This window comes from Phoenix dactylifera, chromosome 2 (genome assembly GCF_009389715.1).
Source record: "Phoenix dactylifera cultivar Barhee BC4 chromosome 2, palm_55x_up_171113_PBpolish2nd_filt_p, whole genome shotgun sequence".
NCBI classification, from domain to species: domain Eukaryota; kingdom Viridiplantae; phylum Streptophyta; class Magnoliopsida; order Arecales; family Arecaceae; genus Phoenix; species Phoenix dactylifera.
Window position 1 is genome coordinate 2,261,171 of NC_052393.1, and position 20,778 is coordinate 2,281,948.

A 20,778-nucleotide genomic window follows, 5' to 3' on the forward strand; every position below is an offset into this window, starting at 1 on the left:
GTGAAGAAATTAGAATACTTTATACTTACCACACTTATACTTGACTTGCCACCATCTGCAATCGGTTGCTACGAGACAAAGCAAGATCATTTATTATACAAGGAAAAATTTCAAAAAAAATATCCTGCAAATCTTCTAGAATGCACTGCAGCAAATCCTGATCAAGTAACATCAAATCTAGCAATAACATCCATCATGATGATTAAAAAAATATCCATTATAAAATTAAAGACTTCGGAGAGCTAACATCAGATCTCTGAATTGCTTGTACTCACTTGTAACAGAACTTTGTTTCCTCTTTGGAATGCTGCGTTCTCCTCTTACAATTGACTCTTTGTACTCTTTGGCTTAATCAAAAAAAAAAAAAATCACCACCCTAAAAAATGATATAAAATTTTATTCATCATATTTAACTAAATAAAGCAATATGTTTAAATTCAAAATCTTGATCAAGTTGAAAATAATTTTTTCAGTCAACAGTCAAAACTATTTTTTTTATTCAATCTGCATTTATCGAGGTACTTCGGCATGTGGGATGACTGGTATATGATATTGCATAGCAAACTAAAAGTGTTTTCATATTTGTTTTCACAGATTTTTTTCAAAATAGCATTTTTCAGAAGATTCTAAAATCATTATATGGCCGTAAAGAAGATCACCAACAATTCAGCCCTGGGTTTCTAAGATCTCAATCAGGCATACAATGTAAACCATTTAATCCTTTTTTTTTTTTTTTTTTTTTGATAGTGAGGAAGGCAACTGCCTCCCAGTATTCATTAAAATGTTAAAAAGGAACAGAGTTACAGCAGAGAGCAACAGAGGATTAGAGAATTTACTTCAGAAAGAGGAAGAAAAAATAACACTAGAGGAACAGCAACCCAGTTGCTTGGAGTGGACCAAACAGAGGGCTAGCAGATTTCTGAAGGAATTGCAGAAGGATTAGGAAACCCAAGAACAGCCAAAGTCTTGGAATTAACTCTGCTATTTTACCAACCACCACAAACTGCATAGAAACTCATATTTTCTTAGAAAGGATGGCAACTGTTATTTTGGACGTCACCATTGACGTGAACGAGGCTGCGACACGAACATGTGGGTAGATTAGAGAATGCAGCGCGAGTAATGTCAATATAGATTTATTTTAATGTGTTAGCTGCCATTGCTGACAATGTTATTAAACTCGGCAACCCCTACCCTTGGTTAATGTATTTCCAGATGATGGTTGGACTCTCTTCCAGTTGATACCAATATTCAATGAGAAAGCAAAGCCAAGAAAGTCTAAATGATTTAACATTTCCTTGTAGAAAGTCTCACAAAAACATGGCCCTGGGCCATGCATCAGGCCAGTGGGTGGGCTGTTGACTCATAACGCCATTATATTTGTCCTGGTCAAGCACTGCGACTCTGAGAGGAACCTTCTTCCCTCTGCCCTCGGCCACTAATTAATCAAAGCCACACCCCAAACCTTTCACACCCAGCAACCAAGCTTCCTTTTCTGACTCCCTCTCGGTATCCTCCCTACCACTCCCTCATTCATGATAACTATGAGCAACACTGCATTTTGCCGTGAAAACAAGGTAACAGAACCAAAACCAATCTCTCTGAAATCCTCCATCTCTGTCATGAAGACAGTCCAGATCCAACCTTTTCTCCTCCCCCTCCTTTTATTCTTCTCCCTCTCGTTTCTGGAGGCTGGAGCACAGAGCGAAGCACAAGCTCTCCTCAAATGGAAGTCCAGCTTGCTTCAGCCAGATGCTCTGAGCTCATGGTCCCTTGCCAACTCTACCAGCCCATGCAGATGGTTTGGTGTCCGCTGCAACTCCGCAGGCAGCATCGTGCAGCTGAGCCTACCCAATGCCAACCTCGACGGCACCCTCGATGAATTAGATTTTGCTTCTCTGCCCAGCCTCACCAAGCTTGACCTCAATACCAACCTCCTCAACGGCTCCATTCCTTCAAATATCTCTGTTCTCTCCAACCTCACCTCTTTAGACCTCAGCAGCAACAACTTCGTTGAATCCATTCCGCCAGAGATCGGTCAGCTCTCCGAGATGCTCGACCTCCGTCTCTACAACAACAATCTCGCTGGGCCGATCCCATATCAGCTCAGCAATCTCCGAAAGGTACGCCACTTTGATCTTGGATCCAATTACTTGGAGAACCCAGACTACACCAAGTTCACCCCATTGCCTTCAGTGACGCACTTATCTCTATACCTCAACAGTTTGACAGGGAAATTCCCACCATTCGTACTCAACTGCACCAATTTATCGTACCTTGACCTCTCGCAGAACAACCTGACGGGTAAAATACCCGACTCGTTGTCGACCAAGCTAGTTTATCTCGAGTCCCTGAATCTTACCTCTAACTTCTTTAAAGGAGTCATTCCCGTTTCCCTCGCAAATTTGCCGAGGCTTCAAAACCTTCATCTTGGATCGAATAATCTCACCGGAGGGATCCCGCCTATCCTCGGGTCCATCTCCGGCCTTCAATTGCTCGAACTCTATAACAATCCACTTGGTGGACCGATCCCTTCTTCTCTAGGACAGCTGAGGATGCTTGAGCGCATCGATATCAAAGCAGCAGCATTGAACTCCACTATTCCTCCGGAGCTCGGCCAGTGTACTAATATCACCTACCTTGAGCTGTCCCTTAATCAACTCACAGGTGGCCTGCCACAATCCTTCTCGGAGCTAACCAAAATGAGCGAGTTCGGGATCTCGAGCAATTTGCTCTCTGGTGAGATCTCGCCGGACTTCTTCACAAATTGGACGGAGCTTATTTCCTTTCAGATACAGAACAACGAGTTCGTTGGGCGAATCCCACCGGAGATTGGATCGGCCACAAAGCTGCAAATCCTATTCCTCTACAACAACAACCTATCAGGTCTAATCCCTCCAGAGATTGGGAGGTTGGCCGACTTGCAGGTGTTAGATCTGTCGGCAAATATTCTTAGCGGTCCAATCCCCAAAACAATAGGAAACCTCACACAGCTCACTTCCCTGGCCCTCTTCTACAACAGCCTGAACGGTGCAATCCCAGCAGAGATCGGAAACATGACGGCACTGGCTAATCTAGACTTCAACACCAACCAATTGGAGGGGGAGCTGCCGGCCACCATTGCTCAGCTTCCAAATCTTGAGCTCATATCAGTCTTCGACAACAACCTCAGCGGTGGCATCCCTCGAGACCTCGGCCAGAATGGGCGTCTGTACAATGTCAGCTTTTCAAACAATAGCTTCTCAGGGGAATTGCCTCCAGATTTATGCAAAGGCTTCGCTCTTCAACACTTCACAGCGGATCACAACAACTTCACAGGCTCGCTCCCGGCGTGCTTGCGCAATTGCTCGGGACTTGGACGAGTCCGGTTGGAGTCGAACCACTTCACTGGAGACATATCAGAAGCTTTCAGCGTCCATCCTATACTAAACTACTTGGATCTCAGCGGCAATCAGTTCATGGGCACGCTCTCTCCAGACTGGGGCGAATGCAAGAATCTCACGTACTTGCACATGGATGGTAACAGCATCTCTGGCGACATTCCTGCGGCATTCGGGAACACGACCAACTTACAGGACCTGAGCTTAGCTTCCAACTTATTGTCCGGAGCAATCCCACCTCAACTGGGGAACTTGAGTCTCTTATACAAGCTCAATTTGAGCAGTAATCAGTTATCAAGCTCCATTCCTTCAGAGTTAGGTGATCTTCCCCAGCTCGCTTATCTTGATCTTTCAGAAAACAAACTCACCGGTCCGATACCAACCAAGCTTGGCAATCCAGAGCGTCTTATATTGTTGGATTTAAGCAGGAATAACCTATCTGGAGAGATACCATATCAGCTTGGCAATTTGGCGGCTCTTCAAATCCTGTTAGATTTGAGTGGCAATTCCCTCTCTGGACAGATTCCTTCTAATCTAGATAAGCTCGCATATCTGCAGGCGCTCAATCTGTCCCACAATGATCTCTCCGGTCAAATTCCACCAGCTTTGGCCCGTATGTCCAGCTTAGAGTCTGTGGACTTCTCTTACAACAGTCTAACAGGAGCCATTCCGGGGGGAAAGGCCTTCAAGAATGCCTCTTCCTTTGCTGGAAACAAAGGGCTATGTGGAAATGTGAGAGGACTGCGTTCCTGCGAGTCTAGTTCCTCTGGTGGTGGTTCTCACAAGGATCATAAGAAACTCATCATTGCTATTGTTGTTCCAGTTGTGGGAGTTCTGGTACTGGCAATTGGAGTTACAACTATTCTTCTAGCTTGCAGGAAGAGACGGCGTGGAAAGTTGGAGATGGAGAACGCCGCCAGGGAGACATCCCAGTCATTGATATGGGAAAGAGAAGGAAAGTTCGCATTTTCAGATATCATGAATGCCACAGATGACTTCAGCGAAGTCTTCTGCATTGGAAAGGGAAGCTTCGGGATCGTTTACAAAGCTGAGCTATCGTCGGGTTATGTAGTCGCTGTGAAACGCATCCAAATATCGGACCCTGATGAGGTTCCAGAGGCAAACATAAAGAGCTTCGAAAACGAGATCCGAGCTCTTACAGAGGTGAGGCACCGAAACATAGTGAAGTTGCATGGGTTTTGTTTGAAGGGAGGGAACATGTACCTGGTGTACGAGTACTTGGAGAGGGGAAGCTTGGGGAAGGTGTTGTATGGGCAAGAAGAGGGGAAGAAGTTTGATTGGGCTATGAGGGTGAAGGTTCTTCAGGGTGTGGCTCATGCCTTGGCCTATTTGCACCATGACTGCAACCCACCTATTGTGCACCGGGATATAACGGTGAACAATATCTTGTTGGAGTCAGAGTTTGAGCCTCGTGTCTCTGATTTTGGGACTGCGAAGTTGCTGAATCCAAATTCTTCCAATTGGACCTCGGTAGCAGGATCTTATGGCTATATGGCACCGGGTAATTCTGCCCTCATCTGCTTTTCTTTGTTCTCGGCAATTTGTTGTCTGTGCCCTTTGTTTTTTTCCCCTGAAACTCTGCTGAACTTGGCATCTTTCTCACGGTATGATTAGGAAATAATAGCATTTACACTGGAGAGACATTTCGATAAAAAGGTTTTCGATAATCAAATTGCCAGTTCTTGATTATTACCCAGAAATTAGAGTAACCACTGTTTGCGAGATCTTTGGCAATTTTTTTTTTCATAAAAAAAAAACCATCAAGCCAATATCTGGCATACAATGTGCAACTAGCAACTTGATTTCAGCAAAACTCGACATGCACATAAATCTGATCTGGATGATTTATGCAGGTAGCCATTAAAGTTTAAACACTATGCTACCTTGGCTTTTACGATATCTTCAGCGTCTTCTTTTTTATGAGTACAATCCTGTAGTCTGATATGCATATTTTTAAGCCTCTGTCTGACAAGAATGTTATAATTCACTAATACGAAAACATTCATTTAGAAGTGTGATTAGCTGAATTGCATGAGACTACTGAGAAGGAAAGCTGAAAATATTTAGATAATCAGCTGATCTACCGGACAAATAAATTACTTGTCATTTTGTTTGCTTCAGAAAACTTATTTACTACGATACCCATTCTCGAGCACTTATATTTTGGAAAATCTCGGCAAATGACTAGTTCTATTCGAGTAATGGTGTTTTACATTAACTTATTTCAATGTGTTCCATTATCTGCAGAGCTAGCTTACACGATGAAGGTCACAGATAAATGTGATGTATATAGCTTCGGAGTGGTGGCGCTCGAAGTCATGATGGGGAAGCACCCAGGAGAACTTATTTCCTCTTTGCCATCTTTGGCTTCATCAGAGGGAAAGGACGTGCTGCTGATGGATGTTTTGGACCAAAGGTTAGTGCCTCCAACAGGCCAATTAGCAGAGGAGGTGGTCTTCATCATAAAGGTAGCCCTAGCATGCACTCGGACCGATCCAGAATCTCGACCTTCAATGCGTTTTGTAGCGCAGGAGTTATCTGCTCACACACAAGCCTATCTCCCTGAACCATTGCGAATGATCACAATCAGCAAGCTGACTTCCTTCCAGAAATGATCTGTCTTCTGAAACAGTGAAGGCTCTGCTTGCCTCTAGAATCACAAGGAAGAGGACTTTGTGCATAATAGTCCTTGCAAATCTTGAAGAGTACCTCTGGAATCACAAGGAAGAGGACTTTGTGCATGATAGTCCTTGGAAATCTTGAAGAGTAAAAGGGGCCTCAGATTGCCTTTTATGAAATGATTCATGAATATGTCTCAGCATTGCATGATGGGGAAGGAAGATAGGCATTTGCCTGTAGTTAGTGGCAAATGGTTGTAGAAAATGGCTCACCAACTATCACTGGGTGAAGATAGTTGGACTTATTACAACTTAAAATCATGCACAATCTCGTCTCTCATTGTATATACGATATTAGGTATCACAGCTGCCACATATTGTATACTCAATATTAGTATATCAGCTCAGATCAATCTCCAAAAATTATGGGATCTGATTGTCATATTCAAATTTAGTATTTATATTTAATCATATGATTTTGTTATTGTATTATACTATATTTGGTCACTAGTATTTTTCTCGTAATCTTGGGATTTTATTGTTGTATTCTACTGTATCTTGGGGCTTAACTTGTATATATAGCATATCAGTATTATGAACGGCACAAATAATTCAAATCATATTTTCAATATAAATTTCTTAGGACTTATGATATACCTTACGAAATCTATTGATATAGAATCCTCTTCTGCATATGACTGATGTGCAATGAAGTATCATTTTGCATAATGCACGATCCTTAATGCCAAATCATCCTCATTTCCTTAGTTAATACATTGTCAATTGCTTATTTCTCACTAGTAACTACATTAAAAATTCTCCTTTAAAGGGGTGTCACAACCTCCCAAACGAGTCAGCTATGACACATTTCATGCTACTATTTTTCATAAATTGATCAAAGAACATAAACTAAAAAGCCGTTAATTCGCTCTATTGGATTCATCTTGAAACAGGCCCATCATGACGTCCTCCACCATTAAAGGCATCCATAAAAATCTTGCACCGGCCTATCCATTTTTTGCAGTGGTAAAAGGTCAAGGAAATTCATCTGAAGGGAAACTCATGAGTTAGCTGATTCATATGATTTGCTTACAGCTATCCATTGTTTTTTTTTTCTTTTTTTGATTGATAACAAATATACAATTTTAGCAGATAAAGTTTTGTTATAATAAAACTAAATTTTATATAGAACACCACTGCAAGGGGGGTAAGTACATTGTTTGCATAGGACCAGAACTGGTGAACTGGGCAGTGATAGGATGGGAAATTTTTAGCATGGAAAATATTTCAGGGTACCCATTATGTGCACACAAATAGTTCATAGGATCTATAACTGATGATTTGTCAACTTCATCATCGACTGAATAAATCTATGAGTTGCATTAATCATCTCTTGCCATATGGCAAGAGAATTGTTCATACGCATACAAGGGGAGCAACATAGCATTACTCATTTAACATTATTATTGTACATTGATTGATCTTGGCATGACTAAAGGAGCTTTTAATAGAAATTCTTTCTGGCCATCATAAAAAATATTATTTTGCTGCCTCCTAAAGACTTGGTTACATAAGATCCACTACTAACAGCCAGTACACATCAGCAAATAAAGAGCTTTTAATGGAAGTTCTTTCTGGCATCATAAAAAATATTATTTTGTTGCCTCCTAAAGACTTGGAAACACAAAGACCCACTTCTAACAGCTAGTACACATCAGCAAATAAACAGGAGACTCATTCAAAATAAAAAACTACAAACTCAACTCCACGTGCATGATAGATGGTGGGATTTGCATCACACTTCATCACCTCATTAATATCCTAGAGAAGCTATCATATACATCATCAATGTATCGGAAATAGGCAAGCCTCAAGGATCTCTTAAAGAATAAAATACCAAAGAACCCCCAAGATCCCACCACAAATCCTAGTCCTATGCTAAGATACAACCATATTTTTTCATCATCATCATCAGTTGACAATTGAACATCGGATGCTTGGATACTTGAACAACTTTTGGTGAGGGGAAATCCACAAAGTTCACTATTGCCACTATAGATGGATGGATCATCAAGTGTTTGTAGTTGATTGCCGGATGGTATCCGCCCCGACAAGTGGTTGTTTGATAGGTTGAAGGAATCTAAGAATGTCAGAGAAGTGATGCTCAGAGGAATTGTACTTGATAAGTAATTCATGGACAGGTCAAGAATTTCTAGTTTTTTTAAGTTACCGATCATCTCTGGAATACTTCCATCCAAAAGATTCCTTGAGAGATTCAGAAAAACTAGCTCTGAAAGATTTGTTAGCTCTGTAGGAATCGCATGACGGAGATAATTCTCGGAAAGATCGATTCCCACAACTAATGAAAGCCTGTTTTGAAAAGCAACCTCTCTTCCTTTCCAGACTATGGAAACGCTGTTACTGTAGTAAACGGGGTAAGAGAAGTTCGTTGTTTTTTTTCTTTCTTGAATGCCTTCTGCCATTGCGGTGAGATTGCCCAAACTCTGCGGGATACTTCCAGAGATATTATTGTGTGCAAGGTCTAAGAGCTGAAGCGAAGATAGAAGTGATAGCTGAGGAGGAATGCTACCACTTAACATATTCGATGTTAGACGGAGGACCCTCAATGATGAAAGTTTCTCTCCTAACCATTCTGGAATATTTCCATAGATTCCATTCTCCCCGAGGTCCAAAACAACCAGCTGCTTGCAGTTCTTCAATGAAGAAGGTATTTCTCCAATCAAACTGTTGTTGCTCAAGTGCAGTGATTGGAGCTGGGCAAGATTACCAAGCTCGGTTGGTATCGGACCAATCAAACTGTTATTGTTCAAGTGCAATGATCGGAGCAGGGTAAGATTACCAAGCTCGGTTGGTATCGGACCAATCAATCTGTTATTGTTCAAGTGCAGTGATCGGAGCAGGGTAAGATTACCAAGCTCGGTTGGTATCGGACCAATCAGACTGTTATTGTTCACGCGCAGTGATTGGAGCTGAACAAGATTACCAAGCTTGCTTGGTATCGGACTAGTGATTTTGCTTCCTGAAATATAGAGATAAATCAGTGCCGTCATGTTTCCGATCTCTGATGGGATGGTGCCGTTCAGGTTGTTGTAGACGAGGGCCAGATAAATGAGCCGTGTGAGGTTTCCTATTGATCTGGGAATTGGACCGGTAAGAAAATTTTCCGACAGATTCAATTCCTGCAAGTCGACCAACCTCCCAATCTTTGGAGGGATCGGACCTGATAGGTTGTTGCTCCAGAGGAATAGGATTTGCAGCTTTGTGGCCCATCCAATCTCCGGTGGGATTCGTCCAACGAACTTGTTGTTCCCTATATCAAAGGCAATAAGCTCCGTCCAATTTGTGAAGAAGTCCAGCGAGATCTCACCAAAGAGCGAATTGCTCCAGATCCAGAACTCGCTCATTTTAGTTAGCTCCGAGAAGGATTGTGGATGATCGAAGTGTTTTCTGCTGGGTCCTTTTTATTTTGGTTAGGGAGGGCGTTCTCGATCATTTAGGTTTTGGTTCTGTTCTTGGTTTTTGATATCTGAGATCTGGTTCTTGATGTTCTCTGTGTGGATTTCTGGTATGGAGTTCTTGAAAGTTGGGGTTTTTTTATGTGGCTCAGCCAACAGCAACTAAGCCGCCTTCTCTTGGAAAGTCAACGATTTTTCTTATCATAGGTGGGATTTTTGATAACTTTTCCTTGTTCATCAAGAATCCAAGATCTCTCCCTTTTCTTTCCCTCAGTTTTTTCTGCTGTGTCCATGTTCTTGCGGGACTTTCTTGAAAAGAAAACGGTTTTTTTTTTCTTTTTTGGTTTATATTGAGAAATTGATTGGTTTTGCTTTTTTTCTTTTAAAATTATGTCCCGTGTTATTAATTCTCCATCATAGATTCATAGCTCGATTGGTTTGCGTTCTAAATCATCAGGGAGAACAATAATTGTGGTTTAATTTAGAGATGGGCACTGGGCCGGGCCGCCCACGGCCCGGCACGGCACGGCACGAAGCGGGCCGTGCCGTGGGCGGCCCGGCCCAGTGCCTGGCACGGCCCCTTTGAGAGGGCCGTGCTGGGCTAGAGGGTCCTGGCCAGCGGGCTGTGCCTGGCACGGCCTGCTTCGGGCCTGGGCCGGCACGGCCCGGTCTAGGCCCGCGGGCCAAGCACGGCACGGCCCGCGGGCCAGCACGGCACGGCCCATAAGGGCCTGGGCCGGGCTGGCACGCGGGCCTGGCACGGTCCGGGCCTGGGCCCGGCTCGGCCCGATAAAAATTAATGCTTCATAAATTTTTTTAATAAATTAATAAATATTGAACACTAAGAATTTATGATTTATGAATATAAAGCCACCTTAATGGTGGGGGGTTTGGCATTAGGGCTGTTAACGAGCCGAGCCGAGCCCGAGCCTCCGCAGGCTCGGCTCGGCTCGTTTCACCAACTTCCCGGCTCGGGCTCGGGCTCGGGCTCGGTACCGAGCCCAGGATTGGGCTCGGGCTCGGGCTCGGGCTCGGGCGGCATAGCTCGGGCTCGGGCTCGTGAAGCTCGTTTGCCCGAGCCCGAGCCCGAGCCCGAGCGGCGAGCCCGAGCCCGCCCCATCCCCAGCCCCATCCGGCCATCCCCGTCCCTGTCTCCGTCGACCGTCGGAGAGAAGAACGAGCAGCCGCCAGCCGAGCTCAGTTCCGGCGGTTCGTCGGAGAAGAATGAAGGAAGGAAAGAGAAGAAGAAGAGAAGAAGGATAGAAAGAAATTAAAAAAAGGAGAAGAATGACTCACCTTCTTCTTCTGAGACGAACGAAGGGCGGCGGAGGGAGCTCGGATCTGGAGAGCTCGCGGTCGTTAACAGCCCTAACGACCGGTGCCTTCTTCTGAGACGAACGAAGGGCGGCGGAGGGAGCTCGGATCTGGAGAGAGGGAGAGGGAGAGACGAACGAAGGCGACTCAGAAGAAAGAAATAAAAAAAGAGAAGACTCACCTCGTCGGCCGGTGCCTTCTTCTGAGACGAACGAAGGGCGGCGGAGGGAGCTCGGATCTGGAGAGCTCGCGGTCGTTAACAGCCCTAGCGACCGGTGCCTTCTTCTTCTGAGACGAATGAAGGGCGGCGGAGGGAGCTCGGATCTGGAGAGAGGGAGAGGGAGAGACGAACGAAGGCGACTTAGAAAGAAATAAAAAAAAAGGAGAAGACTCACCTCGTCGGCCGGTGCCTTCTTCTGATACGAACGAAGGGCGGCGGAGGGAGCTCGGATCTGGAGAGCTCGCGGTCGTTAACAGCCCTAACGACCGGTGCCTTCTTCTTCTGAGACGAACGAAGGGCGGCGGAGGGAGCTCGGATCTGGAGAGAGGGAGAGGGAGAGACGAACGAAGGCGACTCAGAAGAAAGAAATAAAAAAAAAGGAGAAGACTCACCTCGTCGGCCGGTGCCTTCTTCTGAGACGAACGAAGGGCGGCGGAGGGAGCTCGGATCTGGAGAGCTCGCGAAAGCGACGATCGCCGGTGGAGGAGTCGGCAAAGAGGGGAAAAGAGAGAGGGGAGAAACGGAACCGAGCTCGGCATCGGCGGCGGAGGGAGGCAGCGAGTCATCGGCGGCGGAGGAGAAAGGCGAGAGGGGAGGGGAGGGACACCCGGAGGGGAGGAGGGGAGGGACACCCGGAAGAGGGGAGGGGAGGGCACCGGAAGCTTCTGGAGAAACCCAGAAGAAAGGAGAAGAAAAAAATAAAAAAAAAAGAGGAGGTGGTCAGCCAATCAGGTGGGAGGGAAGGATTAACGGATTGGGTTTGGATTAACGGGCTAAGTCCCAACCCAAACCAATCCAATTCGATTTTGGAGCTCTCTTTTGGGCTCGTTTGGGCTCGCGAGCTGCTCGGGCTCGAGCTCGGGCTCGGGCTCAGATTTAAACGGGCCTCATTTTGGGCTCGGGCTCGGGCTCGTTTGACTAACGAGCCGAGCTCGAGCTGGGCTTTTACCGAGCCGGGCCCGAGCCGAGCCCGAGCAGCTCGGCCCGTTTGACAGCCCTATTTGGCATAGACCCCTACCAGTTTATTAATTTAAATCAAAATGGTACATGAAGGGAGGTTTGGACCTTGGTCTGACCTCTAGAATACAATAAGAAACTAAGAAAGTGCCGAGGTTTGGACCTTGGTCTGACCTCCAGAATACAATAAAAATGTACAATTATAAAAAATTAAGAAATCTTACTAATCATTAGTGATTCAGTGAATCAGTATTCACTCTTCAGTCTTCAGTCTTCAGTCTTCAGTAGTGTTTGTATCATCATCATCAGAGGATGTTATATTATGTCCACCTTTATCTTGAAGTCTTGCCTCAGCATCCAGCCAATCCTTGAAGCAGAGAAGCATCTCCACCGTTTCGCCCGTCATCCTACTTCTCTTTTCGTCAAGAACACGCCGACCTGCACTAAAAGCGGATTCCGATGCTACCGTGGACATCGGCACAGCTAAAATATTGCGTGCAATTGCAGACATAACAGGATATTGATTTCTAACACTCTTCCACCAAGATAATACATCTAGATTCTCTATTTGATTTTCATCATATGCAGAATGAAGATCATTTCGTAAATAAAATTCTAGTTCACTACTTAAAGATGAAGAAGATGAAGAGGAACTTGAAGCATGTGTGTGTCTTCTCTGTGCAATGAATGAAAAAATAGATGACGAACGAGAACTACTAGAAGGAGAAATAGAGGTTTGTATTTGTGTTCTAGATCCACGAATTTTTTCATCATATATAGCATAAATATCATAAAGAAGTTTTTTTACCTCATCTTTAGCAGATTCAGCATCTTGATTCATATTTTCAGAGTATGCATCAAGTAAAATTAGCACGCCATTTAATTTAACTCTAGGATCAAATACAGCAGCTAAGTTATGCATAGGACATATCCTGTCCCGATACTCATTCCATTTAGATTCCATTATGTCAATAATAGGCATTAAAACATCATCATATCTATGTTCTGCAAATTTTTGACTAATTATATATGCTTGTTGTAAAAATGAACATGAAGTAGGGTAATAAATACCAGAAAGAACATTGGTAGCATTATAAAAACTAAGCAAAAAATCTTCCAAAATTATTTCTTTATTCCAATCAGTTTCAGTCAATGTAAATCCTAATCCACGATCATTAATATATGCACTTAATAAATTTTTATATGGGCATGCATCATGTATCATGCTATATGTGGAGTTCCAACGAGTAATTACATCAAGTTTAAATTTTTTAAAACGTTTACCATGATTTATGCATAATTCCTTAAATTCTTGAAGTCTTGATCTAGAAGCATGAATAAAAGAAACTGCATTTCTAATTTTTGAAATCACATCTTGAATCATGCCCATGCCAGCTTGAACAGAAAGATTTAAGATATGACATGCACATCTAATATGCAGTAAATTTCCATCTAATATGGGATGCAATGAGTCAGCAGAATTATTATTAGATGCATTATCAAAAGTAATAGACATAATTTTATCATTAATATTATATGAACATGCAGTTTGATAAATTATATTTGAAATTTGTTGCCCAGAATGTGGAAAATCAAAAGCACGAAAAGCAAGAATACGTTTATTTAATTGCCAATCATTATCAATATAATGAGCAGTAATGGCAATAAAACAATTACTACCTACAGATGCTGACCAAATATCAGAAGTTAATGAAATTTTTACATTTAAAGTAAAAAGTGTTTCAATTAAATTTTGTTTCATTGCTAAAAAATTGGTCATAGCTACTCTTCTAAATGTACGCCTACTAGTTCTTTTGTAAGCAGGTTGTAGGTTTAATTGAACATATTCTTCAAAATTAAAAGATTCACATAAACTAAAAGGTAATTCATCCTTAACTATCCATTTTACAAGTGCTTTTCTTTGATTTTCATGATTATATGCAAAATTACCTACAAGTAATCCCCCTTGTATATTAAGGGTACTTTGAGTTTGAGCATGAGAATCATGCATCCTATGACTCTCTTGATGTCTTTTTAAATGCCCTGTTCCCCCACTACTACTACAACTATAAAGTTTGGCACATTTTTTACATTTAGCTTTCCAGACTCCCTCAACCATAACTCTATCAAATTCATTCCATACAGTACTAGTCCTCTTACGAGAAGAGGTTTGACCTTCACTCGGTTCACCAGTTCTAGAGGAACTAGGAACAGGGGGTTAGGGATTAGTTTCTTCTCCCTCAGAAACAGGAATGCCAAACTGACTTTCCTCAAAAGATGACATATCTATGATTAATTCAAAAAATAAAAACTAACCGCAAGGAGGAATTGAGTAGAGGGTCGGAGGGCAGAGGCAGAGCCGAGATTCCGAGCTTCCTCTTGTGCTCTCAACAGAAGCGACCTTCTCTTCTCAACAGGAACTTCCTCTTGTGTAGCACTTGAACAAACTAAAAATTAAATTGCTAGAAGAGCACTTTAGAAGAGATAAATAATAGCAGTAGAGAAGGAGAGAATGAGAGGTTTGGTGTGGTGAGAATGAGGGAGGAATGGGCTATTTATAGAAGCCCCAAATTTTTTTTTCCCAAAATACCCCTCAATTCAGTCGTTATTGGACTGTTGGGAGGGGTAAAAGGGTCATTTTCACGAAAATAGCCGTTGGAAACGGCTATTTTTCTCCCCCCTCTCCAGACGGGCCGTGCCTGGCACGGCCCGTCTGGAGCCGTTATGGGCCGTGCCAGGCACGGCCCGTTTGGAGACGTTGCGGGCCGTGCCGTGCCCGGCCCGGCCCACCAATAGAGGGGCCTGGGGCCGGGCCGGGCTGGCCTTCCGTGCTGGACGGGCCGTGCCAGGCACGGCCCGTTTAGTTTTTGGGCCCGGGGGGCCTGGGCCGGGCCGGCCCGGCACGGCCCGTTGCCCACCTCTAGTTTGATTGAACAAGTAAAGAGCCTGGCTTAATATCCGGTTTGATGGGGGTTTTCTTTCATCTTCTTGAAGTGTTTGCTGGGCTTTGTTCCTTTTTATTCGAGAGAGTTGTTTGCATCTGGCCGGAGGTCAAAAGTTGATGGGGATTGGGGGGGCAGTTCATACCTGCGTCTGGAAGTGAAAGTGTTAATGGTTTTAAGAATTAATCTGGTTGAGTCTTGTCTATTCAATCACAGTCAATTGGGTGACAAGATCCAAACTTGGTCTAGCACAATGCAAAATAGTGTAGTGGATTGTACGGTTCTTTAACATGATACAGGTATGGTTTTGCATTTGTTATCCAACTAGCATGTAGTGGATTGAGTGATCAAACTAAGAGATTATTTTCTTCTTTTTGTGTCATTGGTACAGGTATGGTTTTGCATTTTTTTAGTCCCAATGTCAGTTTTCACAGTCATGCTGTTGATTCTGGATGTATGATCCATTTTTATTATATGCTTCATATTTCATTGTGCCCTTCCAGAGAAAATATGGAGACTGTTCAGTGTATTTTAGAAGATATATAAAGTGTGATGTAGAGGTGGTGGCTGGATGAGCCTACATATTCCTTGATCACTCCTTGATGTATCTTGACCTGGTGTGATGTAGAGATACTGAATATTGATTAGAGTATCCTCTTGCCTAGAAAAGTCAATTCCCATCTTGTTTCTGTAGATTTTGCTCTGCGATAACTTGCACCATTAATTGCACCATGGAACTTTGTTGAATATTTAAACATGCTTGTTTTACTTCTATTTCTTTCCATTTCCCTTCCAAACAGCATTGAAACATGTCGTTTTGTTTTTCTTTTTAACAGGATGATAGCAGAGAAGCTAATTGCAATCACTTAGCTATTTCCAACCATGCATATGCCTCTTTGGATAATCATGTAGACAATTTATAAGTTGAATAATTTTTTGTTTGTTTACTGCTGCAGGCCGGGCTGAGGCCCTTCTAATTGGTGCATATGGAAAAGGCCTTGGAAGAAAGAATATAAAGCAGTCTGAGAATTGCCCTGTTTTCCAAAGCAGCTTCTATGACCAAAACGCTAACAACTTTGTTTTGGAAATGGAAATGAGGAGCGCCCACATTGATATTGATTTGACTCGTGGGAAGCTTGTGCATGTTCCAGTGCTTCTGACATTGGGTGGCTCTGTGGCTTTTGCCTTACTCCTGTGATCACATTTTGTAACTAATATATTTTTGCAACTAGAAAACCATCAGATTCCAATTAGTAAAATTGTGTTATATTATTATATGAATGAGCATATCTGCAGCTTTGTGGTATGAGCCTGATGTTGTCGTTACTGTCCGAACTATCGGAACTTCTATGCATTTCATTATCTCAGCTTTATGTGTTTGATTTTAAAGTTCTTGAGTTTGTCAGTGTTAATCAACCTTTTTTAGCTTTAGTGATCGCCAAGCAACAATTTTTTCAACTGATTTTCTTAATTACTGATAGCTTTAGACAAACAAATTAAATAGGTCGGGTTGAGTTGGGCAAACAGGTTAAACAGGTCGGATCGGGTTGGATAAAAAGGTTAAACAGGTCGGATCAAGATGGGTTGGGCTAAACAGGTTAAACAGGTCGGGTCGGGTTGGGCAAACAGGTTACCTGTTTATTAAACAGGTTAAACGAATTGGGTCGAGTTACCTATTTATTAAATAGGTCAGGTTCAGGTTGTAATTTCTGACATGTTTAATAAATAAGTCGGGTTCAGATTTATGATTTTCTGACCCGACATGATCCGACCCGTTTGTGTCCAACCCGTCCCGATTGCCACCCCTATCCATAATTAATATGGCTCTCGAGGTGTTCCGTATGTGGTTTTTTAGTTCTGCTGGTTGGTACCGAAATGGGGATTCGAAAACCCTATTTATAGACCTGGAGAGCGTGTTTGGACTCGATCCTTCTAATCCTGTTTCTATATGGTCATTAGTTATTGTTTAATTTTTCAAATCTGTGTCCCGACGACTCTTCGGCAGTTCGCTAGTGCTGTTGCTTTTTTGAGCACAAGTGCTGTTTTTGATTTGATTACAGATCACTAGTGCTGTGTGAACCAAGAAGAAGGGTTTACCCAAGTGAACCTACGCCACATGCACGATGGCAATGACAGCCCGCTCGTTCCAAGCCTTCCTATCTAACGGCTTGATTTTCTTTAGGTTGTTCAGAGCGCATGAAGATTAGAAGGCCAGCCATTGAGATTTAGACTGGTGGTTAGAGAAGACCATCTGCCTCTAGTAAATGGGATCTTCTAGAACAAAGCCTAAAAGAGTTCGCAATGTCCTACAACTTTAGTAATCAAAAGTGGCCGGTTAACTTGCCGGTCTGCTTCACTCCTAAGTAACATCTTTAGTAATAAAATCTACAACTGTTGGTGCAGAGTCTATTTTGTTTGAGATCATAACCCAACAAATTTCAGAATTTGTGTTTGCTTAATTTGCTCTAGCAGGAAAACTTAAAAATTCATTTTTTGACGGCTTCATCGTACCTTTCACTAGAATAGTAGCAATTAAAAATAATAGCAAACTGTTTTATATTTAAAAGTGTTTATGCCAAGATGCAAAGATAGTGTATCTGTTGGTGATTCTCGTGGATTATGAAGGGTTTAGATAGCTTGGAGAACATGATTGTAATTTATTTTGGTAAACTATCTATTACTATCGCTCATGTGTTACAAAAAAGTATGCAATTCTCTCTTGCATTCCATCGTGAGGACAACGTCTGCGACTTTGATGGGGGCTATATATCAGCCCTTGTGACACGGTTTCTTTGCTTTCCGTATCCTTCCAAAAGGCTTGCCACCTGTTCGCCACATATTTCTCCAAGTCAAAGTCTCCCCTCCAAACAAGAAAAGACCAGAGCATCTTGACTTTAATCTTTATGGGGCCATGATTTGCGAAAGTCGCCCATGATTTTGAAAGCAACCAGGAAAATCTGAAAATAGAATTTAGCATTAGTGATTGCGCAGGGGCATGTTGCTCGGTTGATTAGCTTCAATTGACTTTGATATGAAGCATATTTAATTTCCATGCGATACCTGTCCTGCACAATTGCTTGCTTGGCTATCTTACCCTCTCCTTTAGTGATTTTGAGACCCAACACGATGGTTGGCCTGTGGTAGTTTCATTTCATCAAGCTGATGAAATTATTTGGAGCTTTTTAATTCAAATGATCCACAAAAACAACTTACACATAAGCAACTATCTTTTATTCAAACCATACCAAAGTTATAGGACAAGCAACATTTGCATGATTGAAATCCTGTAATTCTCGCAGAATAGATTTCCAGCCAAGAACCTAGTCTATATTATTATGTTCTCGATAATAAGTCAAAAATCATGCATACCGTTTTGATTAATAAATTTTGGGGGATGTGTCTCACTTCCTCCGTCATTCCTCAGAAGAAGAATAATGAGTCAAAATCAGTTCATATTAGTTGGTTTATTGTTCAACTTTTTTCTCAAAAATGTTGTTTAAGTATTGGTAGATGACCTGAACACCAGCCAAGAATCAATCTACTGCAGAGCTGCTCTCATTAATGGCTGCTTCTTCTCTTCGACGCTTTAGAGATAGAGACCAATTGGTGACAACCACATCTTTCTCCTCTCCCTTTCTATGATTGCTCAAGTTTTGTTTTGGTGTAAGGAATTTTGAAGATTCCTCCCTTATCATTAATGGTCGGGTGGCCTCTTTTGCCTCCCTTATCATCACAAAAAAAAAAAAAAACCTCCCTAATAATCATGTGGTGATGGAAAAGTCAAGCAGACCATCTCCTATTAGATTAGAATTAACGACATTCACGTCTTTTTCCTCTCCTTTTCTATGATTACTCATGTTTTGTTTTGGGGTAAAGAACTTTGAAGATTCCTCGTCTTTTTCCTCTCCCTTTTCTGTGAATACTCATGTTTTGTTTTGGGGTAAAGAGCTTTGAAGATTCCTCCCTTATCACTAATGGTCAGATGGCTTCTTTTGCCTCCCTTATTATCACACACACACAAAAAAAAAACCTCCCTAATTATCATGTGGTGATCGAAAAGTCAAGCAGAAGAACAATTAGCCAAATTTCATACACTTTATTAGATTAGAAAGAAAAAAAAAAGTCAAGCAGGCCATCCTCTATTAGATTAGAATTGATGACACCCACGTCTTTTTTCTCTCCTTTTCTATGATTACTCATGTTTTGTTTTGGGGTAAAGAACTTTAAAGATTCCTTCCTTATCATTAATGGTCAGGTGGCTCTTTTTGCCTACCTTATCATCACACACACACACACACAAAAAAAAAATCCTCCCTAATTGTCGAAGTGGTTATGGAAAGGTCAAGCAGTCCATCGTACACATTAGATTAGAAATTTAGAGGCTTGTAGTAGCCAGCAGAGCCAGAGGGTGATTGAAAATTGAAAGGGAACTTTAATCCACGAAGCATCGATGTCTCATGATTGAGAAAGTCGTCCATGATGGAGAGAGTCGTCCGTGATGGAGAGAGTCATACATGATTGAGAGAGTCATCCGTGATGGAGAGCAGAGAGTAGGGGAGGGCGACTAGGCTCGATTGAATACTTTTATGATCTAACAAAAAGTTTGGATCTTACAATTGGAAACGGATGAAAAATTCCAAGAATAGCCACAGGAAACGGTGCTTCTCGCGATAATGCCTTTTTTGGGTGCATATCTTACTCAATTGGAGGGCAGGTTGCTTTGGGTCAGGTCTAGCTTTTTTGTCTGGTCAACTATATGGTCGTCCGTTCTCAATGAGTTTTTTCTTGGGTTCAATTGGATATTTTAAGTTGGGCAGAATTTATCTTGAAGGAATGCTAATAGAAGATGAGCCATACCTTCCCACGGAGGTTTAGTCTAATCAAGAATAATTGAGCCGATTGCAGTCTGAGTTTTTCTGTAACCCAAGCTACTTTGAGCCCCACACCTTGGATTTTGTTTCACGCCATTGGGGTCTGCTATCTTAGTTGACATGGCAGTGTCCTTTGCTACGAAATTGAATCCAAGGTACGGAAGCAGTCATTGGATTTCTAAGAACTGGTAGGATCCTAGAATGGCGTTGGAGATGAGCATGCTTTAAATTTTGGGGAGGCACACGTGGTATTAGTTTTGCACGTCAAATATGAGCTGGTTGAGGTAGTATATGAAATCTATATGAAGCATTTCCAACATAATGCTTTGGATGAAGACATAGATCATATTTATTTTTTTAAGTCATCCAAAATGAAAAATGATCTGAAAAATCAAGTATCAAACTTCTCGTTTAATAATCAGTAGTTGTATCACAGCCATCCATCAAATCCTTCTGCCATTTTGGTCATTTATTTGCTTTGCATATAATGGGATCGCGGCGGCAGTCGTTTTGGTATGTGCAACAATAATCAGATCTTGGGGACAAGAAAACCCACAATCCCAAAAATTTCATTAGCCATCGTCGGCACATGAAGTAGTTGCATTTAGTGGGTCTGCTCCCATCAACTAATTGTACCGTGTTAAATTAGTCCCATGCATTGAATGCGATGGATTCAAGTTGAATAGTGAGCTCATGCCACTTAGGTCACTTGAAAACTAAGTCGTCATGCCATGTGAAGTCGTGCATGACTCTCTCTTCTCTCTCTGTGTCATTCTCGACTAAGGACTTTGGAACAAAATCTTCCTAAGAAATTTACGAAGCCAGATGTTATATATTATCTTTTTTTTTTAATGCAAAGGGAGGGTTAGATCACCCTTTTTTTTATATAAAGGGGAATATATACAGAAGTGTTATATTACCAAGAAGGGGTTGGCCACAGAAGTTTCCGAAGACACAAATGAAATTTATTTTTTATTAA

At 42.2% G+C, this 20,778-nt stretch overlaps 2 protein-coding genes across 2 annotated transcripts; one reads left to right on the forward strand and one right to left on the reverse strand.

The window, feature by feature from the left end:
* Positions 1–1,441: 1,441 nt before the first annotated feature.
* LOC103716269 (MDIS1-interacting receptor like kinase 2-like) lies at positions 1,442–6,542 on the forward strand. The gene is made up of 2 exons (XM_039117054.1): positions 1,442–4,902; positions 5,649–6,542. The coding sequence occupies exons 1-2, from the start codon at positions 1,536–1,538 to the stop codon at positions 6,014–6,016; spliced, it is 3,735 nt and encodes a 1,244-aa protein (XP_038972982.1). The 5' UTR covers positions 1,442–1,535; the 3' UTR covers positions 6,017–6,542.
* Positions 6,543–7,824: 1,282 nt separating this feature from the next.
* On the reverse strand, positions 7,825–9,444 carry LOC103716268 (probable LRR receptor-like serine/threonine-protein kinase At1g34110). Its single transcript, XM_017844991.2, has one exon. It carries the CDS (start codon positions 9,442–9,444, stop codon positions 7,825–7,827), a length of 1,620 nt encoding a protein of 539 aa, XP_017700480.2.
* Positions 9,445–20,778: the final 11,334 nt, after the last annotated feature.